This window comes from Pteropus alecto, unplaced genomic scaffold (assembly GCF_000325575.1).
Source record: "Pteropus alecto unplaced genomic scaffold, ASM32557v1 scaffold113, whole genome shotgun sequence".
Taxonomy (NCBI): Eukaryota; Metazoa; Chordata; class Mammalia; order Chiroptera; family Pteropodidae; genus Pteropus; species Pteropus alecto.
In genome coordinates, this window is record NW_006433949.1 from 1,379,727 (window position 1) to 1,401,000 (window position 21,274).

The 21,274-nt window shown below is 50.2% G+C and overlaps 1 protein-coding gene and 2 pseudogenes across 2 annotated transcripts in view; 1 reads left to right on the forward strand and 2 right to left on the reverse strand.

Moving 5' to 3' along the window:
* RBM19 (RNA binding motif protein 19) overlaps window positions 1–13,815 on the reverse strand; it is a 112,093-nt gene extending 98,278 nt beyond the window's left edge. For both annotated transcript variants that reach the window (XM_006908581.3, XM_025044482.1), the window contains exons 1-10: window positions 13,652–13,815; window positions 11,812–11,994; window positions 9,887–10,012; window positions 9,646–9,684; window positions 9,114–9,306; window positions 7,746–8,020; window positions 6,604–6,684; window positions 4,589–4,667; window positions 2,170–2,241; window positions 974–1,177 (exon numbers count right to left, since the gene is read on the reverse strand). In XM_006908581.3, coding sequence (XP_006908643.1) covers window positions 974–1,177; window positions 2,170–2,241; window positions 4,589–4,667; window positions 6,604–6,684; window positions 7,746–8,020; window positions 9,114–9,306; window positions 9,646–9,684; window positions 9,887–10,012; window positions 11,812–11,994; window positions 13,652–13,687 — 1,288 coding nt within the window. In that variant the 5' untranslated portion in view covers window positions 13,688–13,815. The remainder of the gene's footprint in view (window positions 1–973; window positions 1,178–2,169; window positions 2,242–4,588; window positions 4,668–6,603; window positions 6,685–7,745; window positions 8,021–9,113; window positions 9,307–9,645; window positions 9,685–9,886; window positions 10,013–11,811; window positions 11,995–13,651) is intronic.
* Window positions 4,134–4,252, forward strand: LOC112477246 (annotated as a pseudogene).
* Window positions 13,816–19,406: 5,591 nt separating the features above from the next.
* On the reverse strand, window positions 19,407–19,525 carry LOC112477313 (annotated as a pseudogene).
* Between the last annotated feature and the right edge of the window lie 1,749 nt (window positions 19,526–21,274).

The window sequence follows — 21,274 nt, forward strand, 5'->3', positions numbered from 1 at the left end:
CAGCTGGGAGTCCAATGCGTTCATGTAATTAACGTGAAGTGTACTAAACAGGGCCTGCTATGTCAGGGCCCTAGAAGAGCAGTGACACTGTCATCATGCTTGTTAGAGTACATCTCTCCGAGTCGGCTTCCACTCTGAACACCGGGGTGTGACCATGTCCTCCTCAGTCTCTGTCATCAGAAATGGATACTTGCAGTCTATTGATGACCCCTTTTCCTGTGCAGCCAGTTCTGCTTTACACCAGGGCACTAGCCTGGGCAGAAGGGTTCAGCAAGCAGGGACCACTGGCTGGAAGGTTCTACCCATTTGGCCTACTCAGGGCCCACGCCAGGCACTCAACCACGCTCTGATCGCCCACAACCCCGAACTGGCCTCTGAACACAAGTGGGAGGCCCCCCGGGGGATCTCAGAAGCATCAAGACCTCCCTGCCATTTTGAGCCCTAACTTGCATCCCTTCCACAACCATGACCTTACAAACAAACACGGCCCTGTGTGACCAGTTAACTATGGGTCTTCAAGTTCCTGTTCTGCAAAATAATAACAGCCGATGGTAATGACGATAAAAATCACCCTCGCTGTTACGTCTGTTTGGGTGCTCAGTTTGGAGAGCAAACCCATCTAGACAGCAGCTGTTCAGGCTGTACTCACACCTGCACAGTTACTGCACTTCGATTGCTCAAGCGAGAGCTCGGACAGCACGGGACAGTGCAGAAAGTGTACCAAAGCCCATCTGTTCTGAGTTCAGAGAGGGAAGGCTGAGAGTCTGGGTCAGACAGCAAAGGAGGTCTGTGACGTGACCTATTACTACACGTCATGTTTGAATCCCCACAGCAGCTCAGGGATCTTCAGCCCCATTTCAGAGATGAGGAAACTGAGACAGGAGTGGGCAGTCGCCAGGCCGTGAACCCGGCCGCCTGCTCTCATACCCTGAGCTCCGGGTGTCCGCCCCGTGCCGGGGGACTGCGTCCCTACCATATCTGGAGAAGATCTTCTCCAGGTCCTCCTCGGAGCTGGTGTAGGGCAGGTTTCGCACAAAGAGCCTGCCGGAGTCGGCCAGGTCCTCCTCCTCTTCGTTTTCCCCGAGTGTTCGGCCTTGCCAGGCTTTGGTGCTGTTCTTCGGGGGCCCCTTGGTTGTGGGGACATTCTTTTCCCTGAACACCTCGATGTAGCGGCCCCCTGCATGAGGAGAAGTGTCAGGGCTGCGGGGCAGGCCCGGGACGTGCCAGCGACTCCTGGCTGGCGATTCCAAACCTATCTTTGCCGCCTTCCAGACACTGTAGCCAAGGCAGCGGCCGGAGCCAATGCCGGTCTACACTGGAAGGCCTGATCCCCAAACGTCACTCATCCGGCAAGTCCAGTTTAGCCTCGGGGGGTGCCTGCCTGGGCCATCCCAGTCCACAGAGCCGTACCCTCTAAATTCCACGGCACGGTGTCTGGCACTGCTTGCTGCTCTGCCGTAGGACAGCGACACGTGACAACTCAACACCGGCGAGTCAGTCAGTCACCCTGCTCTGCTGGTGAAGTGTTTACACACATCGCCCTGTGGCCATTAGACCGCGGACACCACCATCCCCTCCACGTGCACATAGTAGATGCTCAATAAATACCCACCACCTGATTCACTAACCAGACTGCTTAGGTTTCCCGCCTTCCCTAACAGAACTTGTGTCTCAGGAGGGGCCGACGGCTGGACCTGAATCACTTGTCTGTGCCAGGGACAGGTCAGATCCTGGGGATCATTCAGTGGACCTCTCTACTCCAGGAACTCACGCATGGTGTTCCCTGTGCTGTTCCCTGTACTGGAACCGTCTGCCCCTCAAAGCCAGGGCTTAATCCCTCTACTTCTTGAGGTTCTGCTCCAATGTCACCTTCTCAGGGAGGCCCGACAGACGTCATCCTATTTACGAACGTGCCTCCTCCATCGCCAGCCCTCTCTCGCTCCGTGTTTTCCCACGGCATGGCCTGTTTCCTGCCCGTCTCTTCCCCCTCTGTCCGTTTTCTCTAAGTCGGCTACAAGAGGGCAGGGATTTTGGTCTGTTCTGCTCGCTTCTATCTCCCCAGTGCCTAGAACACAACAGACCCTCGATAAAACTTGTGGACTGAATGAATGAACAAATGAATGAAGCCCTGAAACCACGCGGATGTGGCCGCTGCCCTGAGCCCCTTACCCATGTAGTCTCTGTTGCATTTCAAAGCTTTCTTTACTTCCTCTTCGCTGCTGAAATCCACAAAGATGTACCCTGGGGAAAGACAATGACAAAGGTCAAACCTGCAGGTCCTGCAGATACTCGCAGGAGTCACCGAGGAACACCCACATTGTGCCAGGTGTTTGGGAGAATCTGAGCAGAAAGTGGGGAAAAAAGCCTCGATTTTTGTCCAATCTCCAAAATGCAAAGATTCCCTCCCACCTCCTGCAGGAAGTGTTTAGACCCTGTGGCCTGATCTTACACATGAAGACCCTGGACTGCAGGAGTCAGAAACACAGGAGGCCTCTGCCTCCCTCCCAGCCTCAGCCACCCTGACTAGGGCCTGCCAGACTTTTGCAGGAAAGGAAGGTATCTGATTCTAAAAGGGAGTCGAGGCTCAGGTTCCCCAGCTGAGACAGGAAAAGGCAGCCTGCTTTACCCAGAGTCACTACAATTGAAGGGGAAAAGATGATCCTAAAAACAGGATCGCTCCAGGTCTGAAGTGTTGCTAAATTTAAAAAAATAAAAACCCAACAACAGCTTTAAAAAAACAAACAAACAAAAAAACCTGGTCCATGGCCTTCTCTGGGAAAGATGTGTCTGTACAGGGTGGCTGTGCTGTGACCCAGCTCAGCGCCAGAGGGACCATCTCCATGACCACTCTGCCCGTGGGCCCCTGAGGCCACGACAGGCACAGAAGCAGGTCCATCCTTGACTCACCGGGCCTCAGCCCCGTGGGGCAGCAGAGCAGGCGTCATCCCCCCACTTTTCTAGGAGTGCCCAAGGGCACATGGCTCACAGGTGGCAGTGCTGTAACATGGGCCGCAGCCCACGGGTTTCTGGTCTCTGTCACACGGCTGTTTAGATTCTCCCTCTGCACCGGCAACCAGATGCTTCGCCGATCCCCATAAACATGCTCCATTCTCCTCCCTCCTCTTCCACCTCCTCAGCCGCAGCCCAGTCCAGCCCAGTGCCCACCCTTTCCAGAGAACTGCAAAGCCCTTGCCCGTCCACCTGACTCCTCATGGGCCCATTCAGAATCTGATCATGGCCTCCCTTGCTGTAAGCCCTCAGTGGACCTCTGTACCCAGGCTGAAGTTCACATTCATTACTGAGTCCCACTCTGGGGGCTGCCTGCAGCATTTCTGTGGGGACATTCTGTTACTTCTCGGAGCGGCATGCCTGTAAGCCAGCTCTCTGAAATGCTGTGAAAGTACGGGTGCCACCAGCACCACCACCAATAGTAACTATGGCTCTCACGGAGGGTGCGATGGGTGTTTAGCGCTATTCTAAGTGCCATGTGGATATTAACTCACTGAATCTTCACGACTTAATGAGGCAGGACTGCCTTGTTGCACAGATGGAGAAACTGATGCCAAGGTCCCAGGACTTACAAGAGGCCCGGCGGAGATGCGGAGCTGAGCGGGGTTCCTTACCCCTCCCCTGCACTGCACCTGGATAGTCTGTGAGGCGAGGGACAGCTGGCGAATGGGCCTGCCTGGCGAGCAGGGCGTCGGTGCTCAGAGGAGAGCGTCAGAGATCTAAAACCTCGAGGGTGACGAGACCACCCACGAAGCAGAAACCCTTTCTGCCCCAGACTCCGGGTCCAGCAGCTCCCACCCGCTCGGCCCACGCTTGGTACTGCCTAGGGGCCGTGGCATGGTCCTCTGTGGAGCGCCAACTCTGCTGCTGCGTGTCCCGCAGGCCCCGGCCTGGTTGGCAGGTGGGCACTGGCGGCTCCCACCCCACTCAGACCCTTCCTTCCAGCATGTTCCCCTCCCCAGGGCAGACAGACTCAGGGCTCTGAAGCCCAGGAAGAGAGGGCGGCGTGGGGTCAACACCACACATTCTCAGCAGTTTGGAGCGCTGCCTGTCCGCAGGGCTGCCCGGGGACTTCGCACGGCAGACTCCAGGACTGGAGACAGCTATTTAAAGGACTAGGTGAGGTCTACAGTCATGCCACCCTGAACAAGCCCGAGCCCGTCTGATCTCGGAAGCTAAGCAAGGTCGGGCCTGGTTAGTACTTGGATGGGAGACCACCTGGGAAGACTGAGAACTATGAGCATAAAAAATAAAAAATAAGGGATTGTAAGCTGACGAGGTCCTTGCAATCTGAGGTCAACCAAGGATTGCCTCACCTAAAAAAAATAAAATAAAAAGAATGAAAGGAAGACAAGAAGGAAGGACGGACGGACAGACTAGGTGAGCCCGCTGGCATGTGTGTGGCTGAGATGGGGGAGGAGAGAAGGGTGACGGGTGAAGACCACATACCAGGCTGCCAGGGGCAGAGCGGGGACCACGACGGGGAAGAACGGCCGCCCTTCGAACGTCACCCCAATTCTATTTCATCTTTACCGGCCAGCCCTCCGTGGCCCCCACCCCGAAACGCCCTGGACCTTACCTGTTTTGTTCCCATGAGCATTTCTCACTATGCGAATGGCCACTGGTTTCAGAGGTGCCAGGAATTCCACAACATTTTTCTGTAAGGAAAAGGAAACAATTTTCCCCCTTTATTAATCCAATAAAAAATATACATATATGACCCAAATAAAGAAACATGGGCAAATTTCTGAGTTCGGAAACATTACTCAAGTGTTTCATCCTTTATAGTTTCTCCCTTTTCTCTAAACTATATATATTTTCTATCATTAAATAAGTCTATATTGGAAAAAATTTGTTTTTAAAGTTGGAAAAAAATTAAGAACGTAACTATAAACGTAAAATAGTAATTCATGTCACCATCAGAATTTTAAGGCACTGTTTCTGATCTTTTTTCCCTGAGTAACTTTTTAAATATTTGGGGTTAAATCTTGCTTTTTCTGTTTCTCATTATAACAGGAATATTTGCCCATGGTACTTCATGATGATGACACAGATCATCTTAAGTGCTGCTGTAGATGGTCCCCAATTTTTTTTAAACTATTTCCCTATTTTGGACATGAGGGTGATTTTGATTTAAACACATTTTTGAAAACGCACAAACACAGAGTATGGTATTTTAGTAAATATCAAACAAGAAAGCAAAAATGGCCCGTAATTCCAATGCCCAGATCACTCTTGTTGGCTTTTTATTAAAAAATTAAAGAAACTGAAACCAGTTTTTGCATAAGCATTGGGTTAAGTGCTTTAGAGAACCAGCAATGAGAAGTGTATAACGTCCAGGCAGCAAACAAATCAAAGCATCATAAAATTAATGGGAGAAGTCCAACACAGCTCTGAAGTTTTCCCATTACTTCAATTTGGGGGAAAAAAAAATTCAAATTGTCAAAATTTTCCAAAAATCATTTTTTTCTCATTTTTAGGTGCCGACTGGGACATCCAGCATACTCTATGAGTGAGTGTGTGTGTGTGTGTGTGTGTGTGTCTACTAGGGAAAAAAAAATCTATTCACACTGTTCTATGCCTTGCAATTTTTACTTCATAATACATCTTGGGGAATCTTCTATGTCATTCTTTTTAATGACGCATCATATTCTACCATTTCGACATGCTTGTTACGTTTAATCTTGAGTTAACCTCCACTTTTCAACCTAGGCATATCTAATTTCTAACGGTAACTTTCTTTTTGGTTGATATAAACACAGAATGTTTTTTTCAATTGTGAAGAGAAAAGAAGTGATATTTTTTAAGTATTAATTTGCAAAAGGCCTTCTAATACTTTTTAAATTAAAGCATGCGATTGTCTGCATGGTTGGTACTGAAATCTTCTGACTCTAAAATTACCAGAAAACCCCGAAAATCTACTATAACCCAAGTGTATGTTACTCAGAAGTTTGGTAAGTTTTATTTCTAAAAAATTAGTAAATAGAAAGACCATCAGTAAAGATGAACCCTTCAAAAGAACAAGAGTGAAAGATGATCAGGCTAAAAAGGATGCATATGTGATGTACAAATGTGAAAGAATGACCGATATCACTAATAATTTAAAATATAAGTGAAAAGAAGATGCCATTTTTGCCTGTCACGTTGATGAAGATGAATCCACAGCGTTTGCAGAAATGGGCCCGCTCATAATTGCTGAAGGGAGTACAAATTAGCAGTGCTTTGGAAGGCAACTGACATTGTGTATCCAACCTTAAAAACGCACACACCATTTAAACATTACAGAAAACACTGATCTGGAACAAAAGCTGGCAAACCACGACCCACAGGCCAAGTATTGCCTAAGGCCTACTTTTATGTGACCTGCAGGCTAAGACTGGTTCTTATAATTTCAAAAGGTTATTTAAAAAAAAGAACGTACAGCAGAGGAGATGTGCAGCATATGGCCCACAAAGCCTAAAATACGTACCATACGACCTTTACAGAAAAAAATCTGCTGCCCTCTGAGCTCAAGAACGCTGGCTGCTTTATCATTTATTAACAGCAAGAGGTTAGAAACCATCCCTTGTCTTTGTCCCAGCAACTGGCACATACCTCCGTGACGTTGAACGGGGCTCCCCGCAGCTTCACAGTGTGGGGGGTGGAGGGTTCCTTCTGGATCGCCGGTTTCTCTGTCTGAGTAATGGCGGAGAACAAACAGGTATGAGCGCAGTGAGCTTCCTGTTGCGGCTACCGGCAGAGGTGGACCCAGACACCTCAGCGGGCTGCCGCGGCGAGCCGGGAATGCCGGCAAGTCTCATGCCAGCCCTGGACGGCAGTCTGGCCAGAGTCAGGGGGGCGGGGGTGCCAAAGGGGGCTGCAGGCGACAAGGAGGGGCAGACAGCGTGGGAGGAGCCCTGAGGCAAGGTGATATTCGCTGCCTCAGATTTAGGGCAACTCTGGGCAGACACTGCAAAGCGCTTTGCAGACATGGCCATTCTGTCGCCACCTTCAAAACAATCTTAGAGGAAGTACGGGTTCAGGATCTTTTCTGTAATTCTGGAATCCTCATGGCAATGAAAAACCTAAATTTTCTGTAACTCTTGCAATAAGAACGGCCTGGACTTGAACTCACCTGTCAGCAAAACCTGCTCTGAGCTGATGCGAGAGAATCGCAGCTGCTATTTACCCCACGCAGCGCGAGTGGTCGTTTTTGGAACTGCTGCAGAAACAGTCACGGGCCTGATCGTGGGGTGCTGCCCCAGACCCGCCGGGGTGCTAGCTTACACAGGGTATAGGGGTATCTTTCTGAAATCTGAAATGTCCTGATTCCACTACAGGGGTTTTAGAAACAGGACACAGAGACCAGCGTTGTACAGAAAGTCATCCTAGATGAGGATCAGGGTCCCACGGCTTGTCCCTGTCAGAGCTGGGATCTGAACTCACAGCTCTCTGACTTCGCCCCACCTGAGGAGGACTTTGCGGGGACATACATTTTTAGAGGAAAAGGACCGGGTGTGACAATTAGAAGGGACAAAAAATAAGAGGAGGAAGAACAATGGGGACAGAGAAACGGACAGGAAGCCTGGAGGGCAGCGCAGGGGAAGAGCTGCTGTCCCTGAGACCCTCGGGAGATGAAGGAGCAGGGACCCAAATGACGTGACGAGCTGCGCTGTCTCCAGGCAGAGGGGGCTCCCAGGAGGGAGATGCAGTAGCTACCTCCCCGGGAGGCCGAGCGCACCCCAATCCACACACACCTCGGCTCTGGTCTCCTGTGGTTTCTTGTCCCCAGATGGGGTCCGCTGCTCTGGGCCGGGCCCTGACCCCGCTCCGTCCTGCCGGGCTGGGGAGGCGCAGGAATCCTCTTCCTCGGCCGCACTCCCTTCGTCACAGTTCACGGCTTCATCTTCACTCTCTTCGTCCTCCTCCTCCTCTGAGGATGGCGACTCGGCCCTCACCACCTTGGATTTCAGGTAATCCATGTCCGACAGCTCCTTCCGGACAGCTGCCTTCGGTTCAAGGTCATCTTCCTCTGGGAAAACGGTGACAGTCATGAGCAAGCCAGAGGCCTGGGACGGCAGATGGCACGGCGGTGCCACCAGTGGGGCATGAGGTGCCATGCCCACTGCGACCAGGGACCCTGGGCCACGCAGCCCCGTGAGTCCTCTGAGAAATAAGTCGGATGGGCCTTTTGATATTTTATATGCCACGTGTTGAGAACCACGCCGTTCCCTGCATGAGTCCTGCCCTCAGTGATGCGTTCTTTCAGTTGTGACCTATAGAGTCCTTTTTGGTCACTCCTGGGTTAAGCTGTCATTTACAGAAACCGGCTTCTCCTCCCAGCTCCAGCTCCCGCGGCTCCAGCCACGCTGAGCCACACGGAGCTCCCTCCAGCTCCATCCGTCCTTTCCTCAGTGCCTCTGCCCGCAGTCCCCTCCCGTCCCCCGCCTACGGTGTCCCGCCAACTCCCAGGGAGCCCTCGGGCCCCAGCTTTGACCAGAAGCTTCAGCATACATGACATTCATGTCGGAGTCATTCGCTCGCTTTAAACCAAAATCGACTCCCAACCCTCCACCACCGCACTTATATTCTGGATAGCAACGGCTCACGCACCCGGTGTCCTCCCCACTACACCAGGAGCCCCTTCTGAGGACGGGGGCTCACTCCTTCACCTGCTCCTGGCCTGTGTTCAAGGCTGGCCTCCACGGAGGCTGTCCCCGAGGACTGGCCCATCCCCTTTCCTGCTTTCTCTCTGTGGCGCTCATCGTCACGTAATACACTAAATAGTGGACTTTCCAGTTCTCTCCCCCTCCACTGGGCTGACAGCTCCATGGAGAGGGCGGGGAGCAGGATTATTCTGTCTTTTGCTCACTGCTGTATCCCCAATGCCTAAAGCAATGCCTGGCACATAGTAGGTGCTCAGTATTTGAGTGACTGACCGATTGAGAGAGTAAGTGACCAGGATCAATCGAGGCCAACATAACTGGTTGGGATAACTAGAAAGCAGTGTCTGGCCAGCTGTCCCTGGCGGCACTGAGGGGCCTCATGTCACCACAGGCAGGCCCGGACGCATGCAGGGGCCCGCACTCCATGGGGAGCACACACGTGGGTGTGGATGACCCTACCTTCCGGGCCTTCCCCGGCGTCCTCCTCCTCACTCTCCTGGCCTGAATCGGAGTCGAAGTTCAGGTAATCGTCGGCCGGCTTGCTCTTCCCTTTCGCGGGCTCAGCATCCAGGGCATCGTTAGCCCAAGTAGCCACCTGCGTCCGCTTCTGGTGAACCGACAGGAACTCTTGGAAAGCGGTGTCTTCCTTCAGCTGGTGGCACCGGAGCAGGGTGGCGGGAAGAAGGGAAAACAGGAAGAGAAGGCGCAGGTCAGGCTCACCTCTCCTAACTCTGGGGCGGGTGAGAGCACCCTCCACGTTCATGCCCCCCGATCTCTAGAGGACCCCTGGGGTCTGCTGGGTCAGTCCTGGGAGGGCAGAATGGACACTTCATCACACAAGAAGACTAAGAAGCCATGGAGACGTGGCAAGAGGCCAGGACAGGCAGGGCTCTGCTGGCCGGGCCGACCTGTTACCTCCGACCTCCACCCTGTCTGGGCCTGCTACAGCCCCCCGGGACCACCCTTCTCTTTTTCGACAGGACAGACTCACCTTCTCCAGTTCGCCTGCTACCTTTTTCTTCCTGTCTTCCTGAAAACAGAGGGCACAGACAGTGAGGGTCACAGAGGAAGGGTAAGGGGAGACGGAACCACGGTGCCTTGGGAAAGTCTGCCTTCAAGAACCATCGGAGAGGAATTCTCAGGTCATCCCTGCGCTCCCTGGCCTGACCCTCCTCCCTCAGGGGTGACAACCTTGACACAGAGCACGTGGGTGGGAGTGACCTTCTACGTACTTTCTTGGTTTCTCGGGGGACGGAGTCTTTGTTCTTTGAAGGTTGCTTGGACTGGCTTGGTTTCTGGGCATGCCTGCTCCAGGCTCGGGGCTTTGTTGGGTCCCCGAACGACTTGCAGAACTCTACCTGCATGAGAGAAAGAAGGTGACGATGGTGACACCTGCCACCGTGCCCTGCATGGGTGCTGCACTTCAGCACGTAGGAGCTTGGGCTTTTTAAAAAGGCAGCTGCTGCTGACTGGCTAAGTCAGCTGAAGCAAATCCCTCCCCGAGCCTTGGTTCTCTCCTCCTTCCAGTTACTGTGGTTGGTCCTGGAGAATGCCACACCCAGGAAAAGCTTCCGGAGCAGGACTACAGTAGGTCCTCACCTACTGTCGATAGGGTCTGCGACTTTAAGCAAAACGACACATAACAAAACCAGTACTGCCACAGGCTAATGCATATAAACAGGAGTTAAGTTCCTACGACATCTCATCAGCGTTGTAACGAAACGACATTGAATGAAATGACAGAATTTGAGGACCTGCTGCACAGCCAGCCTCCCGACAGTGAGAGAGGGGAGCCATGACACTCCCACTTCTCAGAGCAAGAAACCGAAGCCCAGAGAAGTTAGGTAACTTAGCCCAGGTCACCCAGGCAGAAAGTGACAGGATGGAGATTGGAACTCAGGGTCTGGGTCTGGAGCCCAAGTTCTCAGCCATCTAGTCCAAGCGTGACATGTGATGACACAGGGTCTGGCACAAAGTAGTGCGGAGCTAATGGCTGCTGGCATCACTATCATTCCTGCGAAGCCAGCTCGAGTGACCCCACAGAACTCTGGGGTGCTGGGAACGCAGGGTGACCACTCTGGAGCATGGAAGAGTGCTGAGTGTTAAGCCTGAGGTGATAGCCCTCTCCGGCTCTAAATGCCCCCACTACACTCTCCCGAGATGACCTTTGTGAGAGCTGGTCCTACAGGGAGCCCCAGTAGGCACTCCTGCCCAGTAAACGGGGACACTGGTCGACCTGGAGAAGCGGCTGCCACCTTGTCACACTCCTTCATGTAGACTTTTCAAAACAGTTCTGTAGTTTTTGTAACAATGACGTGTTCTCCATGTGTAAAATTCAAATAATACAGGACAGTACAAGGAAAGTGAAAAAATTTTTTTTACCCCAAATTCCTTCCTATCACCCAGAGAGAGGAATTAATATTTTGGTAAAAATCCTTCCATGTGACTGCACACACCACACATGTAGGGATGGAGGGGTATGATTCTGTATAAGTGGGATCACGTGACGTGTACTTGTCCAACATGTTTTCTTCTCGATGAAGTTACAGATGTTTTTACCAAGCCATTAAGTATACATGAGTGACAGGAGTGGGACTTCCTCCTCCAGGAAGCCTTCCTGATCCTCCTCCCTCTCAGCAAGGGAAGGGGTCCCCTCTGTTCAACGATACCTAGGGCTTCCCCGTCAGCACTGATGACACTGACTGAAAGCAGTCTGTGCACCTGCCGGCCCCCGGCCTGCCTACAGGCTGCTGGCTCCATGAGGACACGGGCCAGGGGGACCACATTCTCTCTAAATTCCCAGCATCAACTAAGCACTCATTGAGAGCTTGCTGAACAGTGAGTGAATGATGGGGACTGGTGGTTCTCATTTTGGGACCAGCAGCATCACATCACCTGGGAGCTTATTAGATATGCAAATTCTTGGGTCCACAACCTTCCCTGAACACATTGAATCAGAAACTCTGGGGACAGGGCCCAGGAGTTTTAACAAGGGCCCTGTCTTAACAAGCTCCCTGGGAGATTCATAGGCATGAAAATTTGCGAACGAGTGAGGGAGACCCCAGACATCACAGTCTGAAAGGGGACAGGAGTGTGGAGGGAAAGATCGAGTGGTCACTTTTGACAGGCAAGCAGGGCCAGGTTCGTGCTGACTCACTGTGATGCGGGATGTGTCGACAAAACTCTTATGGAGGTGGCCCAGCGCCCTCTGGGCCTCTTCCTCAGACTTGAAGCCGATGAAGCCGAACTTGCGGAACTTGCCGTCTTTGGTGAACTTCAGGCTGCAGTCCGTTAGAGTGCCGAAGGCGCCAAACAGCTGCCTGAAACGCTCCTCCTTCATCTAGGACAGAAGGGTGTGATAAGGGAGCAGCTGAGCAGGCCTCGGAGCCGAGGTGACAGAATGGGCTGGAAACCCAAAGGTGACCTTAGACGAGGGGCTGACAGAGTGTCCTTTACAATTACACTTGGTTCCAGCTCTGGCTCGAACATTTACTAGCTGTGTGGCCTTGAGCAAGTCCCCTACCCAGTGGGGTTATGGTGAGGATTCAATGAGTTACTTTACCTAAAGCATCTGGAACTGTGTCTGGCACATAGTAAGCTCTCAAAGTGTTAACTACTACTATTGTTTTTATTCTTTCATTCATCAGACCAGACAAGCAATGATAAGAGACTCAGCCATAATGACAGGCACAATGAAATGGAAATTGGGAAGAGAAGGGTAGCCATCCTCATTCATCAGAGTGAGGCATCAAGAGACACTGTCTAAAGCTGATGGACTGATCAATAGGGTAAATGATGGAAGAATTAAAAATAATAAATAGACTAGAAGGAATAGATTGTTTCCTCATCCTTCACAGGGAGGCCAACAGACAGTCATCGGGGTTAATAGGCCAAGAAATGGAGGCGACTATTTGGATGTGAATAAATGCCTGTAAGAGTCCTAAAAACAAGCCATAGAAAATGGTTACTCCTGGAGAAAGATGGAGGGTGGGATGGAACAGGTTTTGCTTATCATTTCATACACTACTGTACTGTTTGACACAATTGGCTATTGTGTCATAGCCAACATCCCCCCGACCCTTGCCAATTCACTGGGAAGGTAAAAAAAAAAGGTAAAGTTAAAAAAACGACAGCCCTAAAACAGAAATAGGCTTTGTGTTCTTAGTCTTTCTAAGGAGAGAGACTCCCAAGGTGTAGAATCAAGAATACAGAAGATCCCTCAAACCGTTCAAATGGCACATTTTGCATTTTGGGAACAAGTTTATCTGCCTCGCCAGTGGCGTAGGGCTCTCTATGCAAGAAAAGTTATAGAGAAATAGGTAAGGATATTCTAGGCGGGCACCCTGCACCCAATCATCTCACACCACACACATTCGTCTATTTCTTCACTCATTTATTAGGCATGTGTTTTTGAATGCCTACCACCTGCCAGGTTCTATATTGGACTCTAGAGAAACAGACAAGATGGCTGGGCCGCCCTTCCCCACTTATTGGATAAATCGTTTAAAGCCCTTCACACCCACTCCGTTGTCTCAAACTAATCTGACCTGCGATAAAGACGGGATTGGAAATTGAAACGCAGGTCCTAAGCCTATTACTCCCCATTTGTCTCCCCGACATTCCCCTAGTGGGAAAGGACGATAGGTATCATGTGAGGCAACAACAAAAACAAAAGAAACGTGATCGGACGAGAGGGGCTGTGGGAGCAAGGCATTCAGCACAGGTAAGGACTGGTATCTCCCCGGGAAAAGTTGTCGGACTGGGAGTCAGGTATCCGCAGGTTGGCTGTGAAACCCTGAGCAGTCACAATCCCCTCAATCCCCACTGTCAAATGGAGATAATCCGAGGATCCTGCCTCTTTTAGGTTCCAAATCCACCCGGAGTCTTGCCCCAGAGCGAAAACCCCTCAGTTCTCCCCAGCCACCTCCCTCTTACGCCCCGACTCCCGACAGGTCCCAAATTCCCCACAGATTCCTAGGTCTAGGTCCTGTACTCACCCCATTCGGGAGGTTCTTCACGATCAGTCGCGACATGGTGCACAGTCCCAACTGTTCTGATTCCAGCACGGAGAGACAGCGTCTTTCACCAACCACATTCACGCTACAGCTCTGGGCGCCGCCATCTTTGGTGAGCCGGAATAGAGTCACGTGTTCCAGATTTAGACCGGCCCCCTCCGGAAGTAGGCGTGGCTAAGTCAGCAACCCAAGGAAGTTTCACCCACAAGGGGCGGGCCTGAGCGCTTGCATTCTGCGCAGACGCACGCTGTTCAGTGGCATCCGGAGAGACCGATGCAAAGCCGGCAGGGGGCGCTGGTTCCTAACCTTGGCAAAGGTTTGCTGGTGGCCTGCTTAGCGTTTGAGCGCTGCGTAGAGGAGGAAATCGTTTTAGCCTCTTTTATTTTATTATTGAGTCCTAAAACGGCCCTGAGAATAGGGACAGGATTAGGGATTCTTGCTTCTCTTTTAGAGGTGGGGAAACTGAGGCTCCGAGAGGCTGCCGGGCGCCATGAATCAATTACTGAGCTTCACCTGTAAATATTGTAGTATTGCTTTGGAAATACACATCCCGTTTTGCCTGCGAATAAACTGGGAGCCCAGTGAGTAAAGCCGCTTGTTCAAAGTCGTGTAGCTATTAAGTAGTTTTAAATGATAAGATTATGTGGCGTATTGGTTTCCTAGAGCTGCTGTAACAAATTACCAGAAGTCTAGTGGCTTAAAACAACAGAAATCTATTCTGGCACAGTTCTGGAAGCCAGAAATCCAAAATCAAGGTGTCAGTAGGGCTGTGCTCCCTTGAAAGTCTAGGAGAAAATCCTTCCTTGCCTCTTACAACTTCTGGTGGCTCCAGATGTTCCCTGGCTTGTAACATCACTCCAGTCTCTGTCACCATCGTCACATGGCCTTTTCCCCTTAAGTGTCTGAGCCAAATCTATCTCCCTCTCTTTTCTCTTGTTAGGATTCTGCTATTGGGTTTAGGGCCAATCTTAAATCCATGATGATGTCATCTCAAAATCCTTAATTATATTCCGCAAATAAGGTCACATTCATGGGTTCCTGGGGATTCGAGCATGGTCACGTCTTTTTTCCGGGACATTCTTCAACCCGCTACTTGAGGATTTACTTGATTTGTATAGTAGGTTACTCCGAAGATCAAATTTCACGTCTTATGTTGACTGTCTATTCAATGAAAACACACATGAGCATGTAAAAACATACCCTCGAGCCTCGAGTAGATGACTTAAGATCCCTGCTTCAAAGTCATTTGCTTATTCAACAGATATTTATTGACATGTATGAAAGTGCTCCTTAGTTAAATGACAATTAGGGGGTTGTTTTCTGCACACCGTGCCCCTGGTCAGGATGGGCTGGGGCAGGCTTTATGAAGCAGCTCAGAGATCTTAGCCTTTTATGAGAGGGCAAGTACGGGTTACCCAGCCAGGCCTGGTTTCATGTTCTTTTATTATTTTCATGAACTGTCTTTATTGAAATGTGCAACTCCATGTAGCCTTCCCTCAAGAAATTCACAAATCAGAAGGTTTTTCAAAGGTATTAAAAGAAAATGGAATGCCCTTTGCCAATCCACACATTTCAATGCTGGGCCAAGAAAATATGGTCGCCACATGTCGGAGAGGGGACGCAGGAGCATTCCTGGGCTGTATATCCCTGCGCATTTAATAAACAGCCACGTTTTAACGTTATTATTAGTCTCCTCGCTCTCCTGCCTTCCTGTTTTGTCTCCTGCCTCCTTTTCTCTCCCAGCAAATAAGATCTGGGGGCACCTGGACCCCACCGGACTGGCCTCTCTGATTACTCCAGGGGATTAAAGAAAAAAAGTCACACAGGTCTAAGCCAACTCCATCCATCAGCCTTGCGGTGGGCGGGGCAGGGCGGGGGCGGGGGGTGAAAAGTGTGCTTGGACCCTGAGAGTATTAACTCCCTCCAGAGAAAGGCCAGCAGTGGCGAGAGAGCATGGAAGGGGTTGGAAGAGGCCCGATGGGAAGAGGACACCAAACTCTTGATTTCTGCCATATTAGGAGTCTAAGTATGAGAAAACATCAGATAAATCCCAATTGAGGGACGTTTTACAAAATACCTGGCCAGAACTTCTCAAAGATCTCAAGGTCATTAAAAACAAGAGAAGTCTGAGAAACTGTCACAGACAGGAAGAGTCTGAGGAGATGTGATGACCGAATGTAATATGGGATCTTGGAACAGAAAAAGGACACTCGGGAAAAACTGGAGACATCCAAACAAAGCATGGGCTTTAGTTGGTCGTGATGTGTCACAACTGGTTCATTGTGACAGGTGTACCACAGCAACTTTAGTATAGGGAAACTGGGAGTGGAGTAAATGAAAACTAATATTCTTGCAACCTTTCTGTCCATCTACAATGATGCCAAAGAGTGTATTAAATCTTTTTAAAGATATGTTTTGAAAATTAAAAGGCTGTAGGATGTCAATACTTATAGATGTGGAATAACCCTCGAGGTACATTATTAAGGGCAAAAGCAAGCTGCAGAATTTCAGTGCCCATCAATAAAGTTTTATTGGCACACGGGAACTCCCACTCATTTACGTCTTCTCCGTGGCTACCTTTTCTCTTGCAACAACAGAGTGGGGTAGTTGCGTAAAAGACCAAGTATATGTTTCTGCCTGGCCCTGAATAGAAAATGTTAGCTGATCCCTGTGCTTGTCCATCTCTCGGGGAATAAATGAGAAATTGGTCACATGGTTTCCTCTGAGAGGAACAGGACCTCTGAGGGAAGTGGGGGTAATTGTTACTGGGTGTGTATTTGGTATATATATAAATATATATATATTTTTATATATATATATACTTATATATATATATATTTAGAGAGAGAGAGAGAGAGAGAGAGAGAGAGAAGCTGAGCTCTAAGGGCTTTAGAATGTGGTTTGGGACATCTTAAATGGAAAGAGCGATGCCCAAAGAAATTTTAGGCATCAATTCTTTTACTGTTCAGAAATGCTTCCCAAAAATATGTCTGATCATGGTGAGTCAGAGTGCCAACATGGAGGGCTTCCTGGAGGCGGTGAGCCTTGAAAGCTGGAAATTAACGAGTTTAGAGGGGTATATGGAGAAGGGGGTTAAGGACACGGAAAGAACTGGAACTCCACATGTTGTTGGACCTGGTCACTGATCCATGTGACAGCAATGTAAGGGAGGTGTTATTACCCTTCCGTGTTGGTTAAGAGAAGGAAAGTTGCACAGCTCAGGAGTTTTGCAGCCACAATTCCAGCTGTCCTAGATTGAATGCAAAAACGACCTCTGTCATCCCCCACCAGCCACCATTTTACCTACATTCTTGGCGTTGAGGCTTCACAGTTCTTCCGACCCAGGAAGGGCCTATTTCCCCACCTCTTGCATGGGGACTGACTCTGTGATTTGCTTTGTTTTACAGAATGAGGCAGAAACAGCAATCCTACATCCGAGCCTAGGCCACAACGGGCTCTGTCACGCTCTCTGGGGGCCCTGCACATCCTGACAACAAGCTCAGCTTAACTTTCTGGGTGAAGAGAGACATGTGGCCTGGTCACTTCCATCGCCCCTGGTGACAGCTAGCCGACCACCTAACGTGGGTGAGGCCATCTAGACCAGCCAGTCCCCTACTCATCTGCCACGTGACCACAGGCATCTCAGGAGCCCAGATCAGCTGAGCTCAGCCCAAAGGAGCAGAGCCAACCGGTTAGCTGTGATGGTGAATTTTATGAGTCAACTTGACAGGGTCATGGGGCGCCCAGATATTTGGTTAACAGTTCCGCTGGGTGTGTCTGCAAGGGTGATTCTGGATGAGATGAACATTTGAGTTGTGGTCTGATAAAGCGGATGGTCCTCCCCGATGTGGGTGGGCCTCAGCTAACCACTGGACGCCTGACTAGAACAAGAGGTGGGATAAGGAAGAATTCTTTCTCTCTGCCTCTTTGAGCTGGTCTTCTGCCTAAGAACTCAGACTTGAACTGGAATTTACACCATTGGCTCTTGACTGCCTCTAGAACTGCATGAGCCAATTCTTTATAAAAATCTCTCTCGCTCTTGCTCTCTCTCTCCCTCTCGTCCCCCCATATCTCCTACTAGTTGTTTCTCTGGAGAACTCAGGCTAATTCACTGACCTGCAGACGCATGAGTAATCACAGATGCAAATTCTTTTAAGCTACTGATTTTGGGATAGTTTGTTACACAGCAGTAGCTAACTGATACATTGTATCTGCCACTGGTACACTATATCTGCTCGTCTATCGAGTCTCTTATCTTGGAGGTGTCCCATCGCCATTGATTCTCTGTGGACCCAATTCTCACAGGTCAGGCATTCCTCTGTTTCTTCAAACAGCAGCTCTTCTTGAAATTCTGACATCTTTTAATTTAATCTAACCCAATAAATATTTGAGTGACGCTTGGGCCAGCTCCTGGGGTTATAGCAGTAAATAATTAGGCACTGGCCCTGTGCTCATGGTACTTCCTGATCATGAGGGAGCTGACATTAGACAGATAATGACAGATGTAGTGAGCCTTATGAGAAGTGAGGCACCTATGGGACCTGATTTTAGGCTGAAGAGTCCGAGAATGCCTCCGAGAGGAGGCGACTTGAAGGGTGTGGGAGGGCGTAGGAAGGAGAGTGTACTTTCTAGCAGAGGGAAAAGCAGGTGAGATGCCTGGAGGCAAGAAACAGCATGGCCTGGCTGGCGGGGTTTGGGGAGTCTGGGCATGGCAGGTGGTAGAGGGAGGGCCCAAGACTCACAGAGTGTGGCCCTGGGTGCAAATCCTGGCTCCCCGTGGCTGAGAGATCCCTGGCAAACTGCTTTTCTCTGAGCTCTCTCACTTTTCTATAAAATTGGGAAATGGTAGTACCCAGCTCCTAGGCTTGTGGTGAAAATAAAATGTGATAGTGTGTGTAGAAAGTAGCATTCAGTAATGCCTGATTGTGTGTTTTCTCTATAACTTAAAAACTTTTTATTGAAATAAGTGCAATCAACACCCGTGTATCCTCACCCAGGTTCACCAAATGGTAACATTCGATTTACCTCTCTCTTTACATATTATGGTTATTGCAGAACCATTTGCAGGTACCTTGCAGACATCATAGCCCTTCACCCCAAAACACTTCAGGACGGATCTGATACAGGACCACAGTACAGTCATCAAATTCAGGAAATTTAATATTGAAACAATCCTTCTTATCTGGCAATACACATTCAAATTTCAACAAGTATCACAGTCATTATTTTGTTTCTCCAGACCTATGATTCAATCTCAGATTACACACTGCAATCCGTTGTCACATCTCTTTAGACTCCTTTATAATCTGCATATTTCTTCAGTCTTTCCTCATCTTTCAGGAGCCTGAAGCTTTTGCAGGTGACAGGCCAGTTGAGTTCCTGAAAGTCGCTCAGTGTGGGTTAGCCGGATATTTTCACGTGATTAAATTCGGGTTATGACGTCAGCGAAGTGGGTGATGGTAACTGATCACCTGGGTAAGGAGCTGTCTGCAAGTTTCCTCCCCTGAGAAACCGTGGTTTTAGAAACGTCGCTAGTGTTTAGGAGGGCTCAGGGACGGCCAGTTTTAGAGTTTTGTTTTGTTTTGTTTTGTTTTGTTTTGTTTAGGCAAGGCAACCCTTGGTTGACCTCACAGATTACAAGGACCTTGTCAGCTTGCACCCTCCTTTTTTTAAAAAATTCTTTTATGCCTACAGCACCTGGTCTTCCTAGGTGACTTTTTTTAAAAAAATTTTTTTATGCCTACAGCACCTGGTCTTCCTAGGTGGACTCCCATCCAAGTACTAACCAGGCCTGATCCTGCTTAGCTTCCAAGATCAGACAAGATGGGGCGTGTTCAGGGTGGCATGGCCGTAGGTAGTTTTAGAGTTTTTATAGGTGTACACAGCTCCTGGAGCATCTGGCTTCCTATCTGTTGACACACAGGGAAACTGAGGCCCAGAAGAGACCAAGGCCAGGTTCAAGTGGGCTCCTCTTGCTCCTCCCTCCCCATGGTCATTCCCAGGACTCAGGAAGTAGGGGCAGCTAGGGAGTGCTGGAGACCGTTACCTTGGGCGTCACCAGCCGACACCTTCGATGTGGCCCCAGCATTTCGCTGTCATGGCCCCAGAAGCCCGTTGGAAGAGCAGCCCTATTCCTAGGCATTTGCAGGTGGCCAGGGTAACTCAAGACAGGAGACCAGGTGTGGACCCACCTCAGTCACACCTGCATGGACACCAGGTAGCTCACCTGCAGCAGGTGGTGGCTAAACCTTGTTCCTCCCTCCCGGCCCTGCTGGGGACCAAACACCAGAGTTGTGGGGGCCCCTCCTGCTCTTGGTCATAACTCACCCCTACAAACTCTCAATGCACCTGAACCACCACACTTCACTTGGAAGAGCAACGGACATCGCAAATTATCCATCGAACAGAATGTGGCGGGGGAAAAGCTAAGCTCATTCTAAGGAGACAAGCTGATGGGGGCCTCGTCGTGGACCCTGAAATCTTCAGATTCCAGTGCCGTCTAATCCCACTGGCTGCCATGCTGGCCTGGGGCTGATGCAGGATGATCTGGGGATGAGCTGGGAATAAAATCCAAATCGTGTTTCCTTTTTATTATTAAAGTTGTGCTGCGGGCAGATGCCTCCTTCACACGAGAGGACCACCACGGCCTCGTTTGGCAAGAGAGTTCCTTTCCTGACTTTGGCCTTGAGGTCCTGAGAGGTCCAGCCATTGACCACCACTCCTCATCGACCTGGCTGCAGCCACACTGGCCACTTTCTGCTCCTTGAATGTGCAGCCCTTGTTCTCACCTGCTGTGGGTTGAATCGTGTCCCCCGCAAAACGTACATTGAAGTCCTTGGAATCTGTGGCTGTGACCACAGATAAGGAAACAGGGTCTTGGCAGATGTGATTAGTTAAGAGCCTTGAGATGAGACCATCCTGGTTTTCAGGTGGGCCCTAAAGCCGATGGTGGGTGTTTTTATCAGGAGGTCATGTGGAAACACAGACACATGGGGGAACCCTCTCCGATGTCGGAGGCAGAGATCGCGTGATGCGCCCAGAAGCCGAGGGTTGCTGGCAACCACCAGAAGCTGGAAAGGCAAGGAAGGACCCTCCTCTGGGGCCTTCAGAGGGGGCCTAGCCCTGCCCACACCTTGATTTCAGACCTCTAGGCCCCAGAACTGTGAAAGGATAAAAACATTTCTGTTGTCCTAAGCCATCCAGATGGTGGGAATTTGTCATGACAGCCCTAGGAGACTAACACATGACCCCAGGGTCTTTGCACACCCCGAGCTCTTCCACTGACCAAGTCCAACTCATCCTTTGGGCCTCGGCTTAAATGCTTTGTCGCAGAGAGGACACTCCAATCTGCACTGGGTCCATGCTGATCTTGCCTCTGACATGCCCTCCACTCTCCCCAGCCAGTTGTGATCACATTGGTGTTTGCTCATCAATGTGTTTGATGACTTGCCAGCCTGAGAGGTAAGCCTTCCCGGGCAGGGGGCGTGTCTGCCTTTGCTCAGCGTGGTGGATGATGGGACGTGCTGCCAGCCCCTACTCCCTCGAAAGTCTGTTTGCAGAGTGTCCCCAGCTGCAGAGAGCTGCCTCACCCTGGGTCACGCCCCT